The 23,644-nt window shown below is 37.4% G+C and overlaps 1 protein-coding gene across 40 annotated transcripts in view; it reads left to right on the plus strand.

Annotated features, from left to right (window-relative positions):
- The window catches only part of ARPP21 (cAMP regulated phosphoprotein 21), a 293,441-nt gene extending 286,748 nt beyond the window's left edge, over positions 1-6,693 (plus strand). For 33 of the 40 annotated variants that reach the window (XM_036219282.1, XM_016123975.2, XM_016123981.2 and 30 more), the window contains 2 exons: positions 2,432-2,580; positions 3,498-6,692. In XM_036219282.1, coding sequence (XP_036075175.1) covers positions 2,432-2,580; positions 3,498-3,755 — 407 coding nt within the window. In that variant the 3' untranslated portion in view covers positions 3,756-6,692. Of the gene's footprint in view, positions 1-2,431; positions 2,581-3,497 lie in introns of all 40 variants that reach the window. The other 7 variants (XM_036219300.1, XM_016123994.2, XM_036219302.1 and 4 more) reach the window with 2 other exon arrangements.
- Positions 6,694-23,644: the final 16,951 nt, after the last annotated feature.

Below are 23,644 nucleotides of genomic sequence, written 5' to 3' on the forward strand. Positions count from 1 at the left end.
ACAAATTACAACTACTATGAAAACGAAGTAGAGTGAATAACATGAACGTAAAACAGTGTAACATATAGAGAAGGTCAAAAGGTAATTTGTAAATTACACACTTGCTCCAGCCCACTGATCACAGGCCCAGGTCAGGCCTCCCAACCTGGCTCTTTCCCAAGATGCTCCTTCAGCTGTTCCAGAATGGCTATACCTTATTTCATCATATTTGATGAACTGAGTTGATCTCCTAACGCAGCGACCATTTGCAAGCCTTGTTTCCACAATATATCTAAGATAAGTGAAGATGCTTTTTTTTGTATAGCCAAGGATAGTAAACTGTTGTCCTCTGTAAAGACTATAATATAATTTTATCTTCTCCCATCTCACTCAATATAGTTATAACTCTCACTTGCACTCAGAGTATAGTTATGTATTAACAATGCATATTGATTAGAAACATTTTTATCCTTTGTATCAATTTTTTAAATCTGATTATAAAACTTAGTTTAGCTTTTGTGTTAAGAAAATCTAGAATTTTAAAGATTCCCTCTCAGAGAATTATATTAAGACAGCAGTTGCATTTATTCTCAGGTTTTCAGTATGGTTAATAATATGAGCTCTGAAAGGACCTTATTTTACAGCATGAAATGAATTTGTTTTATTTCCCTGCCACCATATCACTTTCACCTAAATCAGCACTTTCTTCCCAACATTTATAAGAGTAGTTTACAGTCTTCCTTTAAGAATTGACATTTTCCAAAGAAGACATACAGATGGCCAATAGACATTTGAAAAGATGCTCAATGCTAATCATCGGAGATATGCTAATTAAAGCCACAATGAAATATCACCTCACACCTATTAGGACGGCTACTATCATTAATAAGTCAACAAGCATCAAGTGTTGGTGAGGATGTGCAGAAAAGGGAACCTTCATGCACTGTTGGTGGGGTTGAAAGTTGGTGCAGCTACTTTGGAAGACAATATAGAGATTCCTCAAAAAATAAAAACCACCTTATGACCCAGCAATTCCACTTCTGGTTATTTATTGAAGAAATCCAAAACACTAATAGTCAAGATATGAGAGCAACCTAAGTGTCCACCAATAGACAATTGGATAAAGAACATGTGGTACATATATACAATGGACTAGATGCAAATGTCAAGAATGAAATCTTGACATTTGCAACAACTTGGATGAGCCTAGAGGGTATTATGCTAAGTGAAATAAGTCAGACAGAGAAAGACAAATACTATGTGATTTCACTTATATATGGATTCTAAAGAACAAAATAAATGAACAAACAAAACAGAAAGAGACTCATAGATACAGAGAACAAACTGATAGTTGCCAGATGGAAGGAGGGTTGGGGGAGGGGGTTGGGTAAAAAAGGTTAAGAGATTAAGAAGTACAAATTAGTAGTTACAAATAGTCACAGAGTTGTAAAGTACAGTTTAGAAAATATAGTTGATAATATTGTAATAACTATGTATGGTGCCAACTGGGTGCTAGACTAATTGAGAGGATCACTTTGTAAATTATATAAATGTCTAACCACTATAGTGTATATCTGAAACTAATACAAAATAATATTGAATGTCAACTGTAATTTGAAAATTAAAAAAAAATTAATACTTAAATTACTTGTGGTGGTGGGGATTAAAATAATTAGAATAAATTCTGGTCCACTAAAAAAGAAAGAAACGCAACCAAAAATGCACTCAGGAGGATACAAAACAGATACATTTAAATGTTGCATTCTGTATCATCCATTATATGTACATGGCCATTTATTGGAGGGTTCTACCAGAATGTTTCTTGGGAGCCAGTGATGAAACAGACTAAAAGGATTCCATACCTTTCAATTGCCATTGCTTTTGTCTAAGGCAAGGGACATTGAATTAGTCAGGGTAGTGAACCATTTTGTTCATGAAGACATGGAACATAGAATGCATGGAAAGTTAATGGGCTATTGGCATCTCTGGGCAAAATGAGGTTGTGCAGAAAAATGAACAAAAGAGAATGAATCAATTTAATTAGGAAAAAAGAACTGATAATGAGTGAATTCTCTGAATATCATCAAAACCAAAGCAAAAGATATATATGAAAGTTGTGATTTATAGCTGTCAACTGATGTCAATAGAGGTTTCTGTTCCATTGTGTCATGAAGAATTTACCATCTTGACAACATCCTCATTGAACCATTTTGCATAAGGATGGAAATATCAGTCAATTTTTTTGAGCCATACTTTTGGCTTCTCTTAGAAGCAAAAAAAAAAGAAAAAGAAAAAAAATACATTCTTAGAAAATTAGCATTTAGATAACACATTCCCAACGTGGAGATTGTGATGTCTGAAGGTTGCCTTACAAACAAGTGCTCTCACTCCAGCAAATATCACTTGTGTTTTTCCTGGCACAACCCATTCAAAAGGTGGTTTTTCTCTGCAGGTTACCAGCCCGTCCTGTCTGGTCAACAGGGGTTCCAAGGCCTAATGGGAGTGCAGCAGCCACCTCAGAGTCAGAGCGTGATGAGCAACCAGCCAGGAACTCCGGTGCAAAGCATGATGGTCTCCTACCCAACAATGTCTTCTTATCAGGTGCACATCCACGGCATGGAAATTTGGATTATAAAGTAGCATTTGAGAGTGTAGAGGGTGTGGGTCTGTCCGCGTATCAGGTGGATGACTGTGTGGTGGGTGCTAGGCACAGCCACTATTGATGGCTGACTTTGAATCAAGATTATAATACATAAATAGAAAATGGGAAATGTATGCTTCCATTCAAAGGGCATTTACGAGGCCTAACAACTGCGTTTCCCAGACTAAACATATATTGGGTATTCAAAACGCATTATTTTATAATTTATATCTTGAAATACACTGGATATGGAAATGAAAGTTTAGTGAAATTCTTTAATCATTAAGTTTAGCTGTACCAGGCACTTCCGGCCCTAAAGCATCTATCTTCAGCCTTCTGACAGTTCTTATTCACATTGTATCAGTTTCTATCTCTATCTCCATTTAAGACATTTTCTAAAGCTGCAGGTTGAGAGTGAGTTAGGTGCCAGGGACAAAAACTCCTATTCCTATAGATGGCTCCAGGCCACTTTGCTTGCATAAAACCAAAGAGGGAGCATGGCTTTCCAAACTGAGAGAAATCCAGAGTGGGAGATCCAGACTGCAGTCCCTGGGGGGTGACGAGAGAGGAGGGAAGCTTAGAACTGACACTTTCTGAGCATTTACTGCATGGCAGGCGTGTACCAAACACTGTGCATCATCCTTGCAATCCTCTCAGTGGTATTTTGAAGTAGGTGTCATTATGCAAATGATCTAGGAAATCAGAGAGGTTAAGTGACTTGCCCAATGTGAAACAGCTAATAAAGGTAGAGCTGGGACTGGTAAACTATTAGGTCTAACTCAAAACGCTTGCAGATTTTTCACGGTACCACAGTAGGTCTTTGGGTACTCCAAAATAACCTCTTCATGAAGGGTTTTCTCTTTGTGTCTTTCTGCAGGTGCCAATGACCCAGGGTTCTCAAGGGCTGCCCCAGCAGTCATACCAACAGCCAATCATGCTACCTACCCAGGCAGGTCAAGGGTCACTACCAGCCAGTGCAATGCCTGTTTACTGTAACGTCACACCGCCAACCCCTCAGAACAACCTTCGGCTGATCGGCCCACACTGTCCCTCCAGCACTGTCCCTGTGATGTCGGCTAGCTGCAGGACAAACTGTGCGAGTATAAACAATGCTGGGTGGCAGGTGAAATTCTGAGCTCTTTGGCTATGGTGCGTTTCTTCAGATACTACTCATGATCTTTAAGCGAAGAGGAGCGAGGTGGGAAAACTGGCTGAGGACTTAAGTACTTACTCGACATTCAAATGATTGCTGCTGGTATTCTGTAAAAAACAAAACAAAAGACTAATACACACATTAGCTGGTTAATGGTGCATATTTCTGTCATGTCTGCTAGGTATGCCTTTATAGCTTAGCTAGTGACATGAATTCATCAAGGTAAGATTTTCTCCTACCACTGAATACCACTGTGTAGACTATAATATCCCTAATTTGGATTATTAGTTTTGTACTTTGTGTTGAGTTTGTGATGCTAAAAGTATTTAAAAATTATATACTGAACTCATATTGTACCAAAGCTGTAATGGAAAAGAAAAGAAATGATGAATGGAAGGAATAATTTATATACACTATAGAGTTTTCTTTTTTTAATGGATATATACTGTATTGTAGTGTTTAATCAAAATAAAACTATTTGACCTTATGGAGGAAGGTCATGTTTTTACCACCAGTTTGATTCACTCTCTCTTCCAACACGTGTTTGTTTATATGTCACATCCACTTTGCGCACTATTTCATAAATAATGCACTGAAAAGATGTGCTAGGCATTTGTAAGTGAACTGGAATCACATTGGGAAATGTGGTAGGCAAACACTTAACCAACTGTAGTTTCTTGTCCTAATACTATAGAGCTCCTGGGAGTAAGATGGTATCTATTTCATCCATTCAGACTTCACATTTTTTCAAATGCACACCTTGGTTTTAGTTTTAGGGCTATTGAATACATGGAGTTTTAGTTCCCCTATTAGGAAAATCCGAGTATCTTGGTAACAGCAGTCATATATCAAACCCTGTTCTACCTTCATTCAAGTTCCACCATCGACCTGGAAAACAAGTTTTCTTTGTTTCAAGGGAAATCAGAAGAGGCATGGTCTAATTCCACTGATTATACTGGGTCATGCCGTGTAAAGTGCCGCTACTTTTGGCGGTGAGTCAATAACTCAAAGGTGCTATTCTCCTAGTAACTGAAAGCCTTCTCTTGCTGGAGGGAGGGAGCCAACCAATATAGATTCATTTTCGAAATGTATTCTCTATTTAGCCATCTGCTTTGGGAAGTGATCCCAAACTCAAGGATACAAATATGAGTCTGAATGTTTATCTTCTTTTCTTAGAATCCTAGGAAATTTTGATCTTTTCTTTAATGGTTCCTAGAATTACTGAGCCTTCTTTCCAATGGATTTGAAATATATGTTATGTTAGTGGTAAAGATGGACCTTCTTTCTCTTTGGACATTCATCCAAATGGGTCACCCTTTGTCACATTTAGGCATTTGACTTTTATTGCATAACTTTTTTTGGATACTATTTCAGACTGAACTTTCTTCTCTACTTTCACTGAATATTGATATCCAACATTATGTTATTCCAAATCTTACACTATTCTGTCTTTTACATTAGAATATTTGAGATAGTGTGTAGAGAGAGAGTTTTATTAGCGAAGCATTTTGAGAATTTAATTTATCATCAGAATACTCCATTTTTTCATGTTGGTTAATAATTTTATCACAATCGCATTTTGTAATTGCATACCACTCAGTTTATAAGCTTATATAGAGATATATGGATACATGTAGATATATAGATATAGTCGTTCTTAATGCTTCTTTGTGCTTCTGTGACTACAAAAGAGAACAAGAGTGACTTATGCATTCATATATTCAGCAAACTTTTATTGCATATTTGGTTATATCCTAGTTATACGACACCATTCAAAATGGGTACAAATAAATTTAAAGCACTTAGACTTATTCTTGTAAATTTTATCATACATTTGGTTATTCTGTAATAGTTGGAACCAAATGTTCTAACTAGGATACCAATGAATTTCAGCTGTAATTATTTTATTGTTTTAATATAGTTCCACAGGATGTGGGATTGGGTAGGAGAATGTGTTATATAACATTATGGGAATAGAATTATGTAATTAATTGTAAGTATGGTTGGAGGATTTAGAATAAAGTTATAAATCATCATAACAAAATAAGTGGGGTACATGTGAGCCAGAGCCTCTTTATGAGAGAGGTTTCAAGGACAAAGCAGAGACAACTGCAGAAGAAAGATGCTGCAGCAGAAATGGCTTTCGAGATCTGATAAATGCATGTCTAGATCCTGCTTCTACTTTTGCCAGCAGTGAGAATGTAATGGGATGCCTCCACACTCCCATACTCCTGTTGTTTATATTCTGTATGCACAAGTACATGCTATGGACAGAGGTGTAGGCCCCCCCAACATCTCTGCCCTGGCACTTACCATCACAGGCCATTTGTTCATTTATAGACCAAAAAGAAACTATTGTGAATACCTCAGCCTAAGGGTGGACCTAAAACTAATTGTTTGCGTTTTGCATCCAAATAAGGATTTAGGCTGGTAGTTTAGCAATTATTTCCATGGAAGACTTCTTTCTTGGGATGCTTATAGCTGTTATATGAAAAAGGCCAAGGATAATTATAATTGGGAGAAATGGTTAATGAAGGTTAAGCAACCTTTTCAAAAGCTATCTGATTTCTGGAAACCTTTAATCTATCACTTTACGTTATAAATTTCTAAGAGGAAGACATAATGTGCATAGTTACACATTTTTGAACAGAATATCCTTTTATCACAGACTATATCAAAACACTCAAATTATGAGGAACATATACTTTTCAAAATATATATTAGAGTCTTAAAACAAGAGTACAGATAGTTAATTTATTTCTATAGAAACCATGTTATATGTCAAAATGTAATATCACAACCCTACTTCCAACTATGACATCTTTTGGTGACTTAATGTACACTATTTCATTTACAAATATGTGAGCCTGGAAGGTAATGGCACAGTGCCAATATATCTGGACCTTTTTTTAAAAAAAAGTTCTTGATGTTGAATGAATTGATATGTGTGTGTATACACACGCACACACACACACATATATAAAATTATAGTAATAGTCATATATATATATGAGCCTTTATACCTCTAAGTGAATGTAGAAGAGAACAAGAATGATTTATGCATTTGTTTATTCAAACAAAGATTTTATTGCATACTTACTAATTTCAAGACCTTGCGTGACAGTCTGTGGAGCCCTTGCTTTTAGGAAGTTTATGAGGTTTCAGTATATAAATGACTAAAAATATAGGAAATTAGTCTTAGGCCTCATGTGAAAAATACATGTAAAGATAGGATTTTAGAGAAGGAACAGATGGCTTCTGGCTGTGATTTTGGGAGGCGCTTGATCTGGATCGTATTGAATAGGTGGAATTTGGTCATACAGACATGAGGGTGGGTGAGTTACAATCCCAATCAAGAGAAATGCCTGAAAGAAAAGGACAGAAACACAGAAAACATGAACATTATAATTCAGGTTGATTGGAGTAGGTAATGACTAGATAGAAGAAACAGACAGAATGAGCACTTGCTAATTCACAGTGGACCTGGTTGGCATGACCTTGAAAACAGTTTGCAGTGAGCAGGGGCTTTTAAAGATTTTTGAATGAAAGATAGGGAATACAACCTCAGCCATGGTTTATCAAGAACGGGCCTCAAAAAGTAGGATGGATTAGATTTGAAGAGGCTCTTCATTCAGAAACCAGAGATGAACACAGAAGAGTTAAACTTTGGCACTAAGCTACAGCTACCATTAGCATTGTTGGGTAAGTCGGATAGGAGCACTAGCTCTTAGCTCTTAACACTGAGCAGCAATTCTATTGCGTGCTCAGCACAGCTTTAGCGGTATACATCTTATTTTTCCCTCTTGGACAGAAACTTCTGCCGGGAGTGCCCTGTGTTAAGCTGCATCACAAAGTACAGTTACTATAATCTGTCAAGGTAAACGAATGAAGACTGAGCTGAAATTAAAGACAGCATGGGAGGCTGCCAAGTCTCCATCACAATATATTCAGTATCAATACACCATATGCAGTGAAATCTGATATCAATTTCCTATCCATCCTTGTTTTAAAAAATGGTGCGAATGCTTATCCATTATGGGTCAGAAGAAAAACTTCTGTTTTCTGTACCCTATGGGTGCCACTTCTACATGACACGAGAAATTGTTCCTTCTTCTCGTGTTATTTTGCTCCAAACCATCTTTACTAAGAAAGTTGTTCTCTTCAGGAATTTGAGATTATTTCCTTATAGTTCTCAGCTTTAGTGTTTGTTTCAAGTTCAAGTCTTTATCACCTGCTTTTAGTGGGGTTTTATGACCTCCAATCCTCTCTATAAAAAGATCTGCCACTATTATGTATCATCAGTGGCAAGAGTTTTCACTCTTTGAGCTGGATCCTTTGCAGCTGTCAGCATTGTATACACACAGTGGGGTGGGGAGAGGCATCTGATACCCTCCTTCTGTAGAAGGAAATCATTTCCTGATTGAAGTCTTCACAGAAATCTGATTCTTCTGCTGGACATGAGGCTGCTTTCTCTAAGACAATATTCATCAACTCCCTGACCGCAGAAGCTCAGGGAGTGCTTTATGTTTGTGTTTGTTATATGATTTGTTTTCTTTTACTGCCTTATTCCATTTTATTCTCAGTATTGCATAGAAGGAGAGGGAAGAGGTCAGATGCTGTGCAAACAGGAGAAAACATAAATCTGAATAGGGGCGAACACTGAAACTGGATTTGATGGACAGTCAAGAAACAAACCCAGCAGGCATGCATGATGCACAGGCCCAGACTGGTCAGCTGGATAGCATCCTGCTGGGAGGAGAGTCATTTTCTTGAGCATTCAAGGCCTCACTTCTCCAGGGGCTGTATCTAGGGGATGGAAGGCATGCAGAGGTGAGGAGGGAAAAGGTCAGGCATACAGATACGGAGGTTCTGGAATTCAAAATAGGCCAGCTTACTGTAAAGTCTGGAATCATATTTCTTGCTAAAAGATACAGCAACTCATATGAATGCCTTCCCCCTGCAAAAAAAAAAAAAAAAAAAAATACTTCTGGCTAAAGGTGGTGGCAATTTAGGGCCATATTGCTTCCTCTGTACAACCAATAGTTTTTACGGAAACCATCAATGTTCAAATTGCCACAATGCTATTGTAAGCCTCTCTGACTTCTTGCAGTTTTATTTTTTTGTGTTTATGGAGTTTGCAGCTGATTTTCCTGGGTTCTTGAGCAAGTAAGTCAGGAAGCACTTCTGCCTGTACAAATATTTCTCCCCCTTTGTGTAAAATACCTCAGCTAATTCAGGGGTCACTTTTCTTTGAAGAAATATGAGTGTGCTTACCTTTCCATGACAGGGATATTGAAAGAAACATCACGCACATAGTGCGGTTTGGGTCATTTGTATCGGTTCCATGAATTGTTTCTAAATTTCTGAACAAACACAGACACAGGAAAATCACCACTTCTTTTAAGAAGGAGGACGATTACCTGTCTTTATTGAGTGTTTAAAGTTTTTGGTCTACAAGAATGAGGCTTCATTTTCAAATGCAATGCACAAGCCAATTTCATCCTTTCAAAAGAGAGAGGAGTTACTTAAGGTGCTTAATAGCAATGCGATCGAGAGCAATGGCCTGAGACTGAAAAAAGCAGAGATTTAAATTGGACATTAAGAAAATTTCACTCGAAGCAAAGGCAATTACACAATGAAATAATTTCCTAAGGGAGGAAGAGTGAGATGCCATTAAAAGAGTTGTTTAAAAGAGAGTAGATAAAAAACAATTGCAGCTGGATCTGCTGGAAGATCGTTTTATGATTTATTGCTTCGCTCTGCCTGTGTGTCATCCTCACCGGAGCTGCCAGGCTCAGGGAGCTTGCCTTACAGCAGGGAAGGTACCAGAGGACCATGATGTCTGTATTCTATTTTTCTTCATGCAAAAATGTAGCACTATAAATGGAATTTCGGTAAAAGAGGCAAGGAGAACATTGAGGCCTCTGGTTGTTCAAAATCTACTCTGTCCTGGAACATTTTTAGACACACGTATATCTATATCTATTGTCTATCTCTATTCTCCATGTATAAATGTATGTATGTATGATCTATCCATCATCTATCTATTATCTATCTATCTATCTATCTATCTATCTATCTATCTATCAATCATCTATCAATCTATATCTATCTATCATTTATCTCGCTATCATCTATGTCATCTGTCTGTCTATATATCTAATCTCATTCAAATATTCAAGTATCTAATTGATTGAATTGATTTATTCAAATTGTCTGGCTGTTAATCAATCAATTGGTATTACTGGGCATGAAAATGCATAATAGAATTATTCCTTCACACCAACATATTGCTATACCCGCAGTGTGGGATATAAAAAGGATCCTTTACCTGATGTCAGAAGTCTTGAGTCTGAATCCCAGCAAACGTCCCTCCCCCACCATACTTCCCACACAGGGATTTGTGCAAGTCCCTCAGCCTCTCACAGTTTCATATTCTATGTTTGCCAAAAGAAACGTGAAATGCAATATTAGCTGAACAGTGTTCACTTAGAGAGGTTAAGCCAGCTCTTTAGTGCACCCTTGTATATGATTCTAAATGAATACGAGGCTGCCACATTGGCCCACAGAATTCCCTGAAATTCTCCCTATTGAGGTACTTTGTGGAAACCTATGCATTTTAGTGGCTATCTTAACACTTCTCTGCTATCTAAGAGTGCCCTCCTGGAGGAATCCATCATTGCAGTCTTCTTTTCTGATCTCACTGTCCCATAAACTCACTCAGGAAAGGGAGCACGTCACACGTCACTTAGTCTCCATCAGTTTTACCTGCACCTATGCCATGCCTAGTCCCTATTTGTATTGGCTGTGTCTACCCTGGGACAATTTGAAAATAACGGCGTTTCCATCCACCTTACTAACACGTATGTGTGAAAGCACCACACTGCCAGTAGGAGGCGACACACAGTGTGGCTTCACTGCAGGCTCAGGGTCATATGAAATTATCAAGTCATATAGGTGGAAGACCCAGAAATGCCTTCAGGCATTCAGAACATACAGTTTTCCTTGTCCCAAATCCTGGATTATTTTCCAATGGCTACTACAATAAAATATCACAAACTGGGTAACTTAAAACAATATAAAAATATGTTTTTGTACAGTTTTGGAGGCTAGAATTCAAAAATCAAGGTGTCGATAGGATTGTGTTCCCTCTAAAGCTTCTTGGGGAGACTCTTTTCTCACTTCTTTCAGATTCGCATCCTACAAATTTCCTATGGCTTTTTTTTTTTTTTTTTTTTTGCCCTTCTCATCATTTCTGTACCTCTGTGCTTCAATTTTGATATTTTCTCTAGTTTGTCTTTGAGTTCACAATTCCGTCCTCTGCTAAATGTTTCTTTCCACTCCTATCCAATAGTTCTGTTATAGGTATTATATATTTTTTTTAAATTCTAGAACGTTAATTTGATTCCTTTTTGTAGATTCCACATGTCAATTGAAATTCCTCATCTTGACAGTCATTTAAAAATCTACTTTCTCTAACTTATTTATGATGGCCACTTGCTCCTCTAACTTATTTATCTTTGAGTTTGTTTCTATTATCTAATCACTTTTTTTGTATTCTCCTTGTGTGTCTTTTTTTAAAATTTAAGTTGGACATTGTAAATAAAAAGATGTAGAGACTGATGATGATGTTACTTTTTTCTCACAGAGAGAAAAAATAATGAAGTAACTTCGTTTTAGAATGAATAAATGTTAAGATGGAAACTAGAACATCTGGACCGTACTCCTTCCAGTCTCACTGAGCTTTCAAAATTCACCCTAAGGGGCCTCTGCTAACATTATGTACTCTCTCTAGTCTTCTTAGGTGCAAGAGTTTACAATTCAATGATTTCCTACTGCTACAGTGATCTGCAAAATTTTTGGAAACGAGAAGAATAAACAGTGTTTAAGCTTAATAATACCTTTCTCATATGAGGAAATTCAGAGCCCAAAACATTTATTAACTTGTCTGGAGTTGTAGAAATTAACTCAGCGCTTTCAAATCAGATTCCCTAATGGACATTTGGGTGTATCAAGAAAAAGAAATCAAGACCCTGAAGAAGAATGTTTATTTTAAGAGAATCTTAAATACGGTTAACTCGATTGTTCAGTTAGCCTACACTGTTAGTATTTAATGAGCGTCTAATAAATGTTATTGATGGCAGTAATAAAAATAGAGACAGAACGTTCTTTGAATTCAACATAACCCAAAAGTACCAACGATACCCAAATGCTCCAAAAATTTTGAGAAATCTAATTGCATTCATTTAGCAAATAATCCACATCCTGAGACCTGAGGTCACTCTGGTCTCTTCTAAGAACGTCCCATACCTAAATAAGCTGACAGTATCCAGATGACTTTGTTAAGTAACACTCCTAAGACAGGCAAAAAATAAATGCTAGCAGTATTCATGGACTTTCAAACCTCCAAAATGTATCTTTTCATACTCTAAGTTTGTAAAAAATGATGAAGGATATTTCTCAGTTACAAGATTCACCAAACTCAGATGCAGAACAATAAAACTACGATAACGACAAAACAGTTTCCTATGTATCTTAAAATAATGTTTATTTTCAAATATCAAGTTCTCAGGAAAGTCTAGACAATAAATTTTGCAATGAAGTATTTATCCATCTATTCTTTGTAAAATCACTGTAGAGAAGAGAGCACTTGGATTGAGCCTCTCAAATTGTGTAGCTGTTCCTGAGTAGCAATGAGAATGATTTCAAAAGATGTCTATTTGACAAGAAGCAGGGAAAATCCACCCATCTTTGAGCTAACACCTGAGTTTAGATAAGAAGCATTTAAGAAACAATCGTAATGAACTGACCTCTAAGCTCATCCATCACATCCCCCATCTCATTTGATGCTACAGTAAGACTCAACAATTGTTTGTAGCTCCAGAAAAATGGAGTCCTTAAATATGACCAAGTTTGAATTTCTTGTCACCCAAGGGAATGCAGGCTTTAAATGAAACTTAATTTGATTTAGATAAATGAGGCATTTTTTAAACCTTGTATGGTGGAACGAAAAATATAACCGCTGCACATGTTTAAAAAAAAACAGATCAATCTAATTGAGAATTTTACAGGCAGTCAAGAACAGTTATAAGTACATAAACACCTAGCCAAAAGGACATCTTGTCAGCTAAATTGATTGACCGTTAAATGGAGGGTAGCTTGTGATTACATCTGTTCGACAGACTCTGTTGTATCCACATCATCCAAGCAGTGTTAGTGTGGGCTTTGAGCCAAGAAGGAGAAAGAGCTGGTTAAAGGGACTGGGTGTGCTCTGGTGGCGTTCATTAAAATCAGATGCTGTCAGGCATCTTGAGTGATGAACTGGAACAGGAAGCAATTGACATTTGTTCAGATCTCTCAAGGGAAGCTGGATGTGTGAACAAGAAGAGTTTGAGGAAGATCTTCATTAGTGATGAAGTGATGCATCAAAGCTTGCAAAGGAGGCTTTGATACCCAGAGGCTCAAGAAAATACATGTGTCAAAATCAGAAGTGAAACCCATGTTGCTTTTTTTTTCTCCTTTGACACCGGTCGCCTTGCTCATGTAAAATTAATCTCACAGGGTCAATCTATCTTGTATGGTTAGAAATTAAGACACAATTGAAAATGTCTGTATAATGTAACAGAATCGAACCATGCCTTTTTCCTTTAGAAATTGAGCAAGTAATCTATTGACTATCTGCCATGTAAGCAACCCTCTGCTTTGTGCAAAGGGCTTTTAAAAAATACATAGATGAATCAGCCTTGGGTCCTGCAACCAAGATTATATTTTCCAGAGACAAGACATGGACCAAACTGAGATAAAAAGTCATGCCATGAAAAGGATACAATGAAAAAAATGCTTACCTTTATTGTGAATTCGGGAGTTTTTATTTCTACTTGGGAAGACTGGATGGGAGGATTAGGGACAAGCTTTTGGAAAATGGTGCAGCCTTCTCGTTGGGTCTTAAGATATTGGTAGGATTTGACTTTTTGCTGTTAATGAGAAAGGTTGTTCTAGGCACAAGGATAAAGACGTGGAATCAGTGAAGAGTGGGCTTCCATGAAAACTTTGAGGGGAAATCAGCAACCTAATGTGCTGGGATGTGCAGTTCTGAAACACATCTTGGAAAGAGGGACTACGATAGTAAGAAGGTCTTCATCCCTTTGGTGATGCTAATGCTTTTCAATTGTCTGTCTGTGTTTGTTTTTGAAGACTGCGATGAGCTCTTCAGATTCTTAAGTTTGTATTGACTCTCAAAGGGAAGATACTGCAGTTTTCTTTTCTTTTTTTTTCTAATTGTATTTTAGAATAGTTTTAGGTTTACAGAATTGTTGCAAAAATAATACAGAGTTCTTGCATTCACCACAACCACTTTCTGACCTTGTTAATATTTTACCTTAGCATGCATGGTACATTTGTCAGACTTAGTGAAATAGTACTGATGTATTCTTATTAAATAAAGCCTATGCTTTATTGAGATTTTCTTAGTTTTACCAGTCCATTTTCTGTTTCAGGATCCCATCAAGTATATCACATTAAATTTTAGTACTCTTATCTTCTGAGGTTCCTCTTAATTGTGATAGTCTCTCAGATTTTCTTTGCTTTTGATGACCTGAACAGTTTTGAATATTGATGTTCATGTATTTTGTAGAACGTCCCTCAAATAAAATTTACCTGACATTTTCCTTATAATTAGACAGGGGTTAAGGGTTTGGGGGAGGTCAAGTGCTGTTTTCATCACATATCAAGTGTATACTATCAACAGGACTTATTTTTTATGTTGGTCTCGATCACCTGGCTGAGGAATGGTTTGTCAGGTTTATCCACAGCAAAGTTACTCTGTTTTCTTTGTCCTGTTTTGATACTCTGGAGGAAGTAGTATGCTCAGCTCATACTTCAGGAGTGAGGAGCTATGTTCCACCTCCTTGAGAATAGAGTATCTACAGTGAACTAGCTTGAGCCTATTTACAGGCATAGTATTCCGTTTTACTGATCTATGTGTCTATTCTATTGAAAATGCCATGAGGTCCTGATTGCTCTAGTCTCGTAGTAAGTCTCAATATCAGTGGTGTCTTCCATCTTTGCTCTTCAGTGTTTAGATGCTTAGTCAAGGTCTTTTGCCTTTCCATTAAACTTTACAATCAGTTATCATTATCTACAAAAGAGATAGTAAACATTTAGACAAAAGAATAAAAAATTTAAAATAATAAAGATAACTGACAGTGATATGTGGTAGATAGAGAGCGACTGGGGGCTAATTTTGCCAGTCCGATTAGGAAAGACCACCTTAGGAAATGTCATCTGAGATAACTGAATGAAGAGAAACAGTGAGTCTTTGTCAAGTTCAAGAAAATAAATCCTCAGTGAAGAGACTAAGGAGTGAAGTGCCCTGTGTAAGGTTTAATGTGCTTTGCTTTAGCAACTCCAAGAAAACCAGTGTAGCTGCCGCTGAGCTGAGCAAACCAGGGAGAGCGGTAAGAGATGAAGTTGAACGAAGGTGGGGCACTAGGTGGGAATCAGAACATGCAGGTGCTGGCTGATAGGCAATTACAGACAAAGCTTTAGATAGCGGACGGGTCAGAGTGACCTGGAGAATTGTTAGGCAGAAACTGGGCAGGCATCCTAATACTTAATTGAAATTAACGTACAACAAATCACTTCTTTTGTTATGTTAAGAAAAAAAATCTTCCCATTCTTTTTTTACCTTTGTAGCAGTTGTAACGGTCGGCTAGAAAACATGAAAGGAAATAATTCAGAATCTTGTACTTTTCAATATGAACTAAAGTTTTTAATAATCATAAATTTCTGAACTTGTAGGAGACAGATTAAAAGGCAAAGCAGTGGGTGCCCATGTATCCAAGATGTTCTCCATAATCCTGGACTTGTGTACAGTCCTCTTTAATTTCCCACTATTCTTTTATTACATCTCCCCCAGCCCGTGTCTATCTCTTTCTCTTCATCTCTCCCTCTGTCCTCTCTCTCTACTTCCCCTTACCTCTTTAAATTTGGTTCTATCATCTATCTATCTATCATCTATCTATCTATCTATCTATCTATCTATCTATCTATCTATCTATCTAATCTATCTATCTCTATCTATCTATCTATCATCTATCTATCATCTATCTATCTATCTATCTATCTATCTATCTATCTATCTATCATCTATCTATCATCTATCTATCTATCTATCATCTATCTATATCTCTATCATCTATCTATCTATCTATCATCTATTTAATCTATCATTTATCTATATCATCTCTCTAATCATCTATCATCTATCTATCTCTAATGTCATCTAATTCGAGAAACTTCCAAAGTAAATCTGCTAGCAATGTTCCACCTCCTTGAGAATAGAGTATCTACGGTGACCTAGCTTGAGCCTATCTACAGGCAATAGGCTCAATCTACAACTTTATGCTTCAACGATATAGAACAATATAGAATTATTTGCTATTCCTCAAACTTCTTCTGCTTTATCTGTTTGTTCATGCTGGATTATCTCTACCAGGACCACACACCATAGAAATCTGACCAATCCTATAGGAATCAGTCCAAGTGCTACATTCTCTACAAATCACTTCTTGAGAGTCAAAATGCTAGACATGGCTTTTGGCCTGGGTAGTGCTAGATCTGAACTGTGCTTTAGGGAAATTACTCTGACATCTGTGTGCAAAATAACTGCAAGATAAAGAAATAAAAGGAAATAGAACGGGTCAATAAGACCCAGAAACCAAAAGTTTTGAAAACCTACGAGCCACTTCCCCAACTCCGCAGTTTTTGCAACTTTTCCCTAGTCATATGTGTCAGTGGCACAGGTGGTCAGCAATTTTATTTCTTAATGAGAACAAATGAGCCCTGAATGTTCAACAGAGGCTGGCTGAATCCCCATGATGATGACAAAATCACTAGCTTGGTCTCTGGAGTTGAAAGAATACTGTGTAAACATGGCTGTGAGTCACACGCATTCAATTTAGGCAATTGCATTTGGACATGTGATGATTCTATCTGAAAATGGGATCAGTCAGGGAGAAAAATGGACTTTGTGAGGCTGAACAAACAAGTCACTCACCAAAAATTGAAATTTCCATTTTATCCCTGAGCTCTTAGATGAAGCTGTCCATGTCTCTAAACCTCTGGAGAATTCTTTTTTCTCCTGTGTCGAATAAAATGTAAAGAGTGTGTGTGTGTTTACCAAATGCCTGCAGTGATACTGCTGTATTTGGTACAGTGCAAGACGCATGGCAATGTAGCTGTTGCTGCATTTTTAAATCTGCACCGTGCAGGACAGTTATCACGTTCTCTCTCTCACTTTCTATCCCCAATCTCCCCCCTTTCTCAATCTACATCAAAATGAACAACCATAATGAAATCTGCCTTGGCAAGCTGATTGCATTTCCTGAACCAAACAAGATGACGCTAGGCCTCTTTGGGAACATGAGCTAACTAACTCTATATCTTTATGTTTGTAAAAATATGATTCCTTCTTCCCCTGTCCATCAATCAGAGCTAATCTGAAATGTGCATTGTCATTACTGTTTCTAAGGGGACACAGACCTTGTTTCTGAGCCAGACCATCCTCTAATGTATTTTCAGTAACTGAGACCGCAATTGTAGGTTGAGATACGCTCTTTAGAATTGTATTCAATAGTTTGTAGTGGTAGCAGCAACAGCAGTAGTAGAAGTAGTAGAAATAATAACGATAATCATATAATTTATTGGGTAGTTATTATGTACCAGCTATGGTGCTAAACACTCATTATATAGTATCTAATTTAATACATTTAGTCATCTTCTGCAATAGCAATTATTATACCCATTCTGACAACGAGGAAATTCAGACTCAGAGAAATTATATAGGACAATTTACAAGTATTAGAACCTGGATTCAATCCCAGATCTATTGAAATTGCCATCTTAACCCCTCTGCCATATTGCTGCTCAGAACCTTTAGAAGGAGAAGCTCTTACCCCAAAGACTAGAATCTATTAATCATCATTTTGCAGGCAATGAGATAGTGAGAATGGGGCTTATTTTAGCAGTTAACTAGAGCAATGGCATTTTCTGCACTGAGTAAAGGAACCTGTAGACTTGTAATATGATGAGGAAAGGAAACAATGAAGTTGCTAAATGGAATTCAATGAACCTGCATTGATTTCTACTAAAGGGAAGGTATGGGTAAGCATTAAACAGAGGGTGATGAATTGGACCCAATTGTGGACATCAGGTACAGTTAGAAAAAAGAGACTCATATAAATAACAATTAGGGTCATATTGGTTTAAAACGATGTAACAGAGATACATAAAAGGGAATGAGGTAATCAGGGAATAACAGACCATTTGCAATAGTTGAAAGATTGCATTTTGAACAGTAATGTTCCAGAGAGTTGTAGATTGACAATTAAAAACCTGAAATTGTGAACCTGTCATTTTCCTTTTTCTACTTTAACATACCCAATTTTAGATGTAAATCAAGATAAAAGAGAGTAGAAAATAGTTTTTTATTTCCCAAAATGAAAAAGAAAAGGAAGTATTTGCTGAAGTCATTGGGATGAAACAGTATTCAATTATTATTTATTTTCTTGAGACTTTTTGAGGTACAAACATCTTCCCTGAATATAGCTATTTCTCTAAGGTAGGAAGCTGCTTTGGGGTTATTTCAATATGTTGTATCAGAGGAAAATGGTTTTATGGAGACCACTGGGAAACAGCCACATTATTTTAAGCTGCGCTAATTTTTAAATGCAAATTCTTTTACATCTTACTGGCAGGTTAATAGTTTGAATTTCTAAATACCAGGCTATTCAAATGTTAGACAAAAACAGGGTTCCTCAAATGCTAATGGTCATTGGTCATCACCATTAACTGGAAAATGGGGTTAAACCGCTGATTCCTAGGTTCTGCTCAAGAGCTTCAGATTAATAATTCAGGCATTCTGTGTGTTTTAGAAACTAGGTGAATTTTATAAAGGTAATTCTCAAAAAATACTACATAATGACATTTATACATATCTTTGAAAAAATTATTTGGCAGTATGAACTGAGAGATTTAATATTATAACTTTACTCCTGGAGATTTTTAGCTTATAAAATGAATTTACGGAGGGGAGAAGCCCACGTGTGGTGGGGTCATATTTCCCACTGTCTCCTTGAAATAGCAGTAACCTGAAACACACAAAATGTCTAACTATAGGAAAAAGTAAATTTTGAAAATTATTTAACCACCATGAAACTCAGTTTCCCCAAATGTAACAATAAGATAATAACTTTTACCTAATATTGTTCATTATAACATAAATGTCTGCAAAGTGCTTACCTGGTACCTTTTAAGTGTTAGCATTCATACTTTCTCTTTCCTCCCAAGATATTATACAGGCAAGATGAGGCACACCAACTATGGAGTAAAATTCAGAGATGTTTGCGATTCGATGTTAAGTGAAAAATGGGGTCTGTATAATGAATGCGGAATTAAGTGGTTGACAAATATATGTTTCCAGTTACTATTTGTCAGGCACTATGTAAAGACTTTGGCAAATAGTGGTTAATGAAACAGACTTGGACAATTTTCTAATGGCACTCACATTTTAGTGTAGGGGCCAATGAACTTTTTCTTAAAGGACCATTTAGTAAATATTTTAAGTTTTTGTGGAATATTCAATTTTTGTTACAACTACTCCACCATCTTAACGCAAAAACAGACACAGGCAATATAGAAGTAGATGAATGCTGCTGTGTTCCAATAAAAATGTATCTACAAGTTTTATAAATTTAAAACTTTATTTACAGAAACAGGTAGGAGGCCAGATTTGGTCGGCAGGCTGTGTGGTTCGCTGGCCCCTGGCCAAATCTATTTCAGCTGTATAGTGAATAAAAATGAAAATACTGTGTTTCCAATCTAGAAAGAAATGTCCCAAAGGCTAAATTAGGTGGTTTGGGGTAGCCAAATTGTGTGTAATTGTTTTTATTTTGTACACATTTTTGTATTTTACAAAATTTCTCAAGTGAGTATACTCTACTTCTAAAATGAAGTGGGAAAAGAATGTTTAAAAATGCTTGTGCGTCACCTGAGCCCTCGGAACAGTAAGGAGACTAACCTGAGATTAAAGTATTGCTATAAAACACTGAGAAGGGTAATACTATTTGGATGATGTGGGACATCAAGGCTAGAGCTGCACTTCCAGAATCCACAGTGCACTTTTGAACTCGGAGCTCTGTGGCTGCTCTTTGTCAGACAATTTCAACCGTGTAGGATTTTATGTGTGTATTTATGTAGTTGTGATGGCAATGATCCCATTCTCCTAGTTAGATGTGAACTCAAGAGGTCACTTAATCAAAACCAACTACATCCAATGGGTGTTTGTAATTCGTTTAGCGCCAAGCTAGGAGCTATGAAAGATAAAATGAGACACCATTATCAAGATTCTCAAGAGTAAGTTAAAAAAGAAAAATATTTGGAATATTGGATATGGTAGCAGCAGGCAGTGTTAAACAGTTTCACTTGCTGCTGATGTTAGCATTCTGGTGCCACCTCTCTTGGTGATGTGTGTGATGGGTTGTGTTATATCCCCCTAGTACCACATTCTGAGGTACTAGGACTTAGGTGAAGTCCTAAATCCTAAGTCCTAAGTCCTAAATCCTAGTACCTCAGAATGTGACCTCATTTGGAAATAGGATCTTTGTAAATGTAATCAAGTTATGACGAGGTCCCTGGGGTGGCCCCAAATCCAACATTACTGGTCTCTTTATAAGGAGAGGAAATTTTGGATACAGGGACACAGGGATAATAATGCCCTGTAAAGACAGAAGGAGAGATTGGAGTGATGCATCTACCAGGCAAGCAATGCCAGGGATTGGTGGCAACTACCAGAAAGGGGAGTAGAACGTATTTTCCCTCAGAGCCCTGAGAACGAACCTATCTTAATAACACCTTGATCTTGGCCTTCTAGCTTCCAGCCCTGTGAATTAATTTTTTTCTATATATATCTATAGAAAGGGATTCATTATGAGGAATTAGCTCACGTGGTTATGGAGGCTAAGTCTCACAGTCTGCGGTCTCTAAGCTGGATGCCCAGGAAAGCCAGTGGTATAGCTCCAGTCCAAATCCAAAGGCCTGAAAACCACCTAATTTATGTTTGAAGCTGCCCGGTTTGCGATGCTTAGTTATGTTATCCCTAGGAAACTAGCATGATGTAGAAAAGAGATCTATAACTTATTTGGAAGCGTGCCGTTCGTGATCCGCTACAGCAGTTGTATCAGAGTGCATGTGCTCAGCAGATAGTCTCCAGATGGTTGCCAGCAGTTCTTCCCATCCCTGTAGGCAAATGCCACTCATACCAAGGGTTAAAGACCACGCGGTTTTGTGTTTCTCTGATCAATAGGATGCAGCAGAAGTGACATTCTGGAACTTCCAAACACAGGCCTTAAGAGGACAGGCAGCTTCTGCTTCTTCTCTTCTGGAACCCAGCCTCCGCATTGTAAGGATTATAAAATAAACTGGTCAAAGATTAGAGAACACCTGAAGGGAGACCCCAAATGATGAGAGTCCATCTTGGGTATTCCAATTCTGTCTGAACTCTTAGCTGATTGTAGCCACCTGAGGGACCTTGGCCAACATCACTGAGAACAAAAGAATTACCTAGCTGAGCCTGCCCTCATTCCTGACCTATAGAGTTATGATAAATAATAAACTGTTTTTGTTTTATTTCACCAAGTCTGGGATTTTATTACACGACAATGGGTAACTGATACAATGTGTATGAGTGTTGGGGGTTGGAGGCAGAAACAGAGGTGGGCGGCTGGCTAGATTGCAATGGATTAAGACAAAAATGAGTGGAGGAAGAAGGCAAAGAATACTAAGATTAAGAATGTGGTGGTAAAAGTGCAGAAGTTAATTGGCTAATAACAAGGAATAGATTAGATTTGTCGGTTTGATTGTTTCTAGGCTAGAGCAAGTTGAGTGTGCTTGTAGAAAGAAGTCAGTGATTGAGGAAAACTTGGCCATCTCCAATTTTACTTATAACAGCTGTTCCCAGGACTTTCCCCACAGTTTTGCCTAAGGAGCAGAACCTAGCACGGTTCATCGCCAGATTCTCTGGTTCTGCGCCTCGGAGCATTGAGTTTTTTTCAATTTATTCTTCTTTTCTTGCTCAGGATAAGTTTTTCAGCAAAAAGTTTATCATGTTTTTCAAAGGTGAAAAACATTTTCAGTTTTTTCAATTCATTTTTAATAAATTGCCATACATATATATATATATATTTTGTGTTCTCATTCTCTAAATGCTTTATGACAACTCTGGCATAGCTCATGTGGTTCAGAACATGCACATTAATTTGTCAGTAAATTGCCCAGCTAAACAGCTCACTTCTTGGTTCAGAAGAAAGTAGACATATGAGCACATGCTATATCATGTCTCTGCTTTTTCGCATGATGTTTCCTAAACATTCTAGATATTGGAAGCTGTTTGTCCTCCCATACAAACATACACGACCACCATTAGGGCAATTTCACACTCATGTTTGAAAACCGAAGGCAGACGGTGCCTCCTTGAATCCTGTATTCATGTAAAGAAGCATGTAAAAATCACAGGGAACATATATAGGTGAGATTGCTGTATTTTCACCGTGCTTTCTACTTGCCTCTCTCCTCCAACATTTGAGTGTATACGTGCTTCCTCCCTAAGTCTGGGAGTTCCACAAGGGTGGTCTTTTGTGTTACTTATTTCTCTAAGCTCAGTATTTCCAGCACCTCAAATTGTGTAATAATGTTCAATAATAATTAAACAAATGATGCGGTATCTGAATCTGTGACACTATGATCTTGTATGTGTCATCTAACTTCCCAATGCTTGGGTACTTTTGTCTCTAGCTGACAGGAAGTAGTTGCTACTTGCTCCGGTCTACTCAATGCTGCCCATCTGAGTTTAATCAGTTAATCAACATAAAGCACTCCAAAGACAGGGGATATGGAACAATGCCAGATGGTAACAAAATCCCAAGGCATTTCGAAGAGACCTGTCAATCAGTGAAAAGTCACGGAATCCAGCTTCAAGCACCAGATATTCTAACAGCTGCAGAACCTTGTCTGCCTGTCATGCTGGTGTCAGGGATCCTGGGGGCTCAGCTATGAGTCCTGCTGATTGATCTTCAGAGTCTCGGCTCTGCTAGCACCTGTTCGGATGTATCATTGAAAGGTGAACATGGAACACTGCTGCACTTGGCTCTGATATTTAATTTCACATGTGTTCTTTATCTACAACAGTTGCAAACCTTTTATAGTTGTGAACTCTAATATCACAGGAATTCAAGCTTGGGATTGTCTAGGACAGGTTGACATTGGCCCTGGAATGTGGTCAATTCTTGTCATGCAGTCCCATCACACAGTCCCACTCCGAATAATCAGATGTTGGATGAAAAGCAAATATTACTGTTTAAATACAAATAAACGTACAAATAAATAGCACAAACACAAATGCACTTTCCAAAATTCTCCATGCTTTTCAATATTTCCTCTTTCCCATATTTTCCAAAATTTGCCATAACAGTGGCTCCTCCAACCCCCGTTTAAGCTACAATAGGTGATGCCCTACACAAACTAAAAATTAAGAGAAAAAATGTTTGTTTTTCAAGTCTCTAAGTTATAGGGTCTTCTGTTATACAATATGTGATTATCGAAACACTTCCCTATCTTTTCCTAATTCATACTCTTAGAAGCAGCTATTTTAAACTTGGTTTGCTATTTCTTCTGGAAATTGCTTCAGTATTTACAGCTAGCATCATCTCAATACCAATTAAAGGAAGTTATACATTCTTTCTGAGAGTCGGTTTTATCATCCGTAAAATAAGAAAGCGATAATAGCTTTGTCACTGGTTCTTCTAATGGTTACCAGA

Source organism: Rousettus aegyptiacus, unplaced genomic scaffold (genome assembly GCF_014176215.1).
Source record: "Rousettus aegyptiacus isolate mRouAeg1 unplaced genomic scaffold, mRouAeg1.p scaffold_m13_p_4, whole genome shotgun sequence".
NCBI lineage: Eukaryota > Metazoa > Chordata > Mammalia > Chiroptera > Pteropodidae > Rousettus > Rousettus aegyptiacus.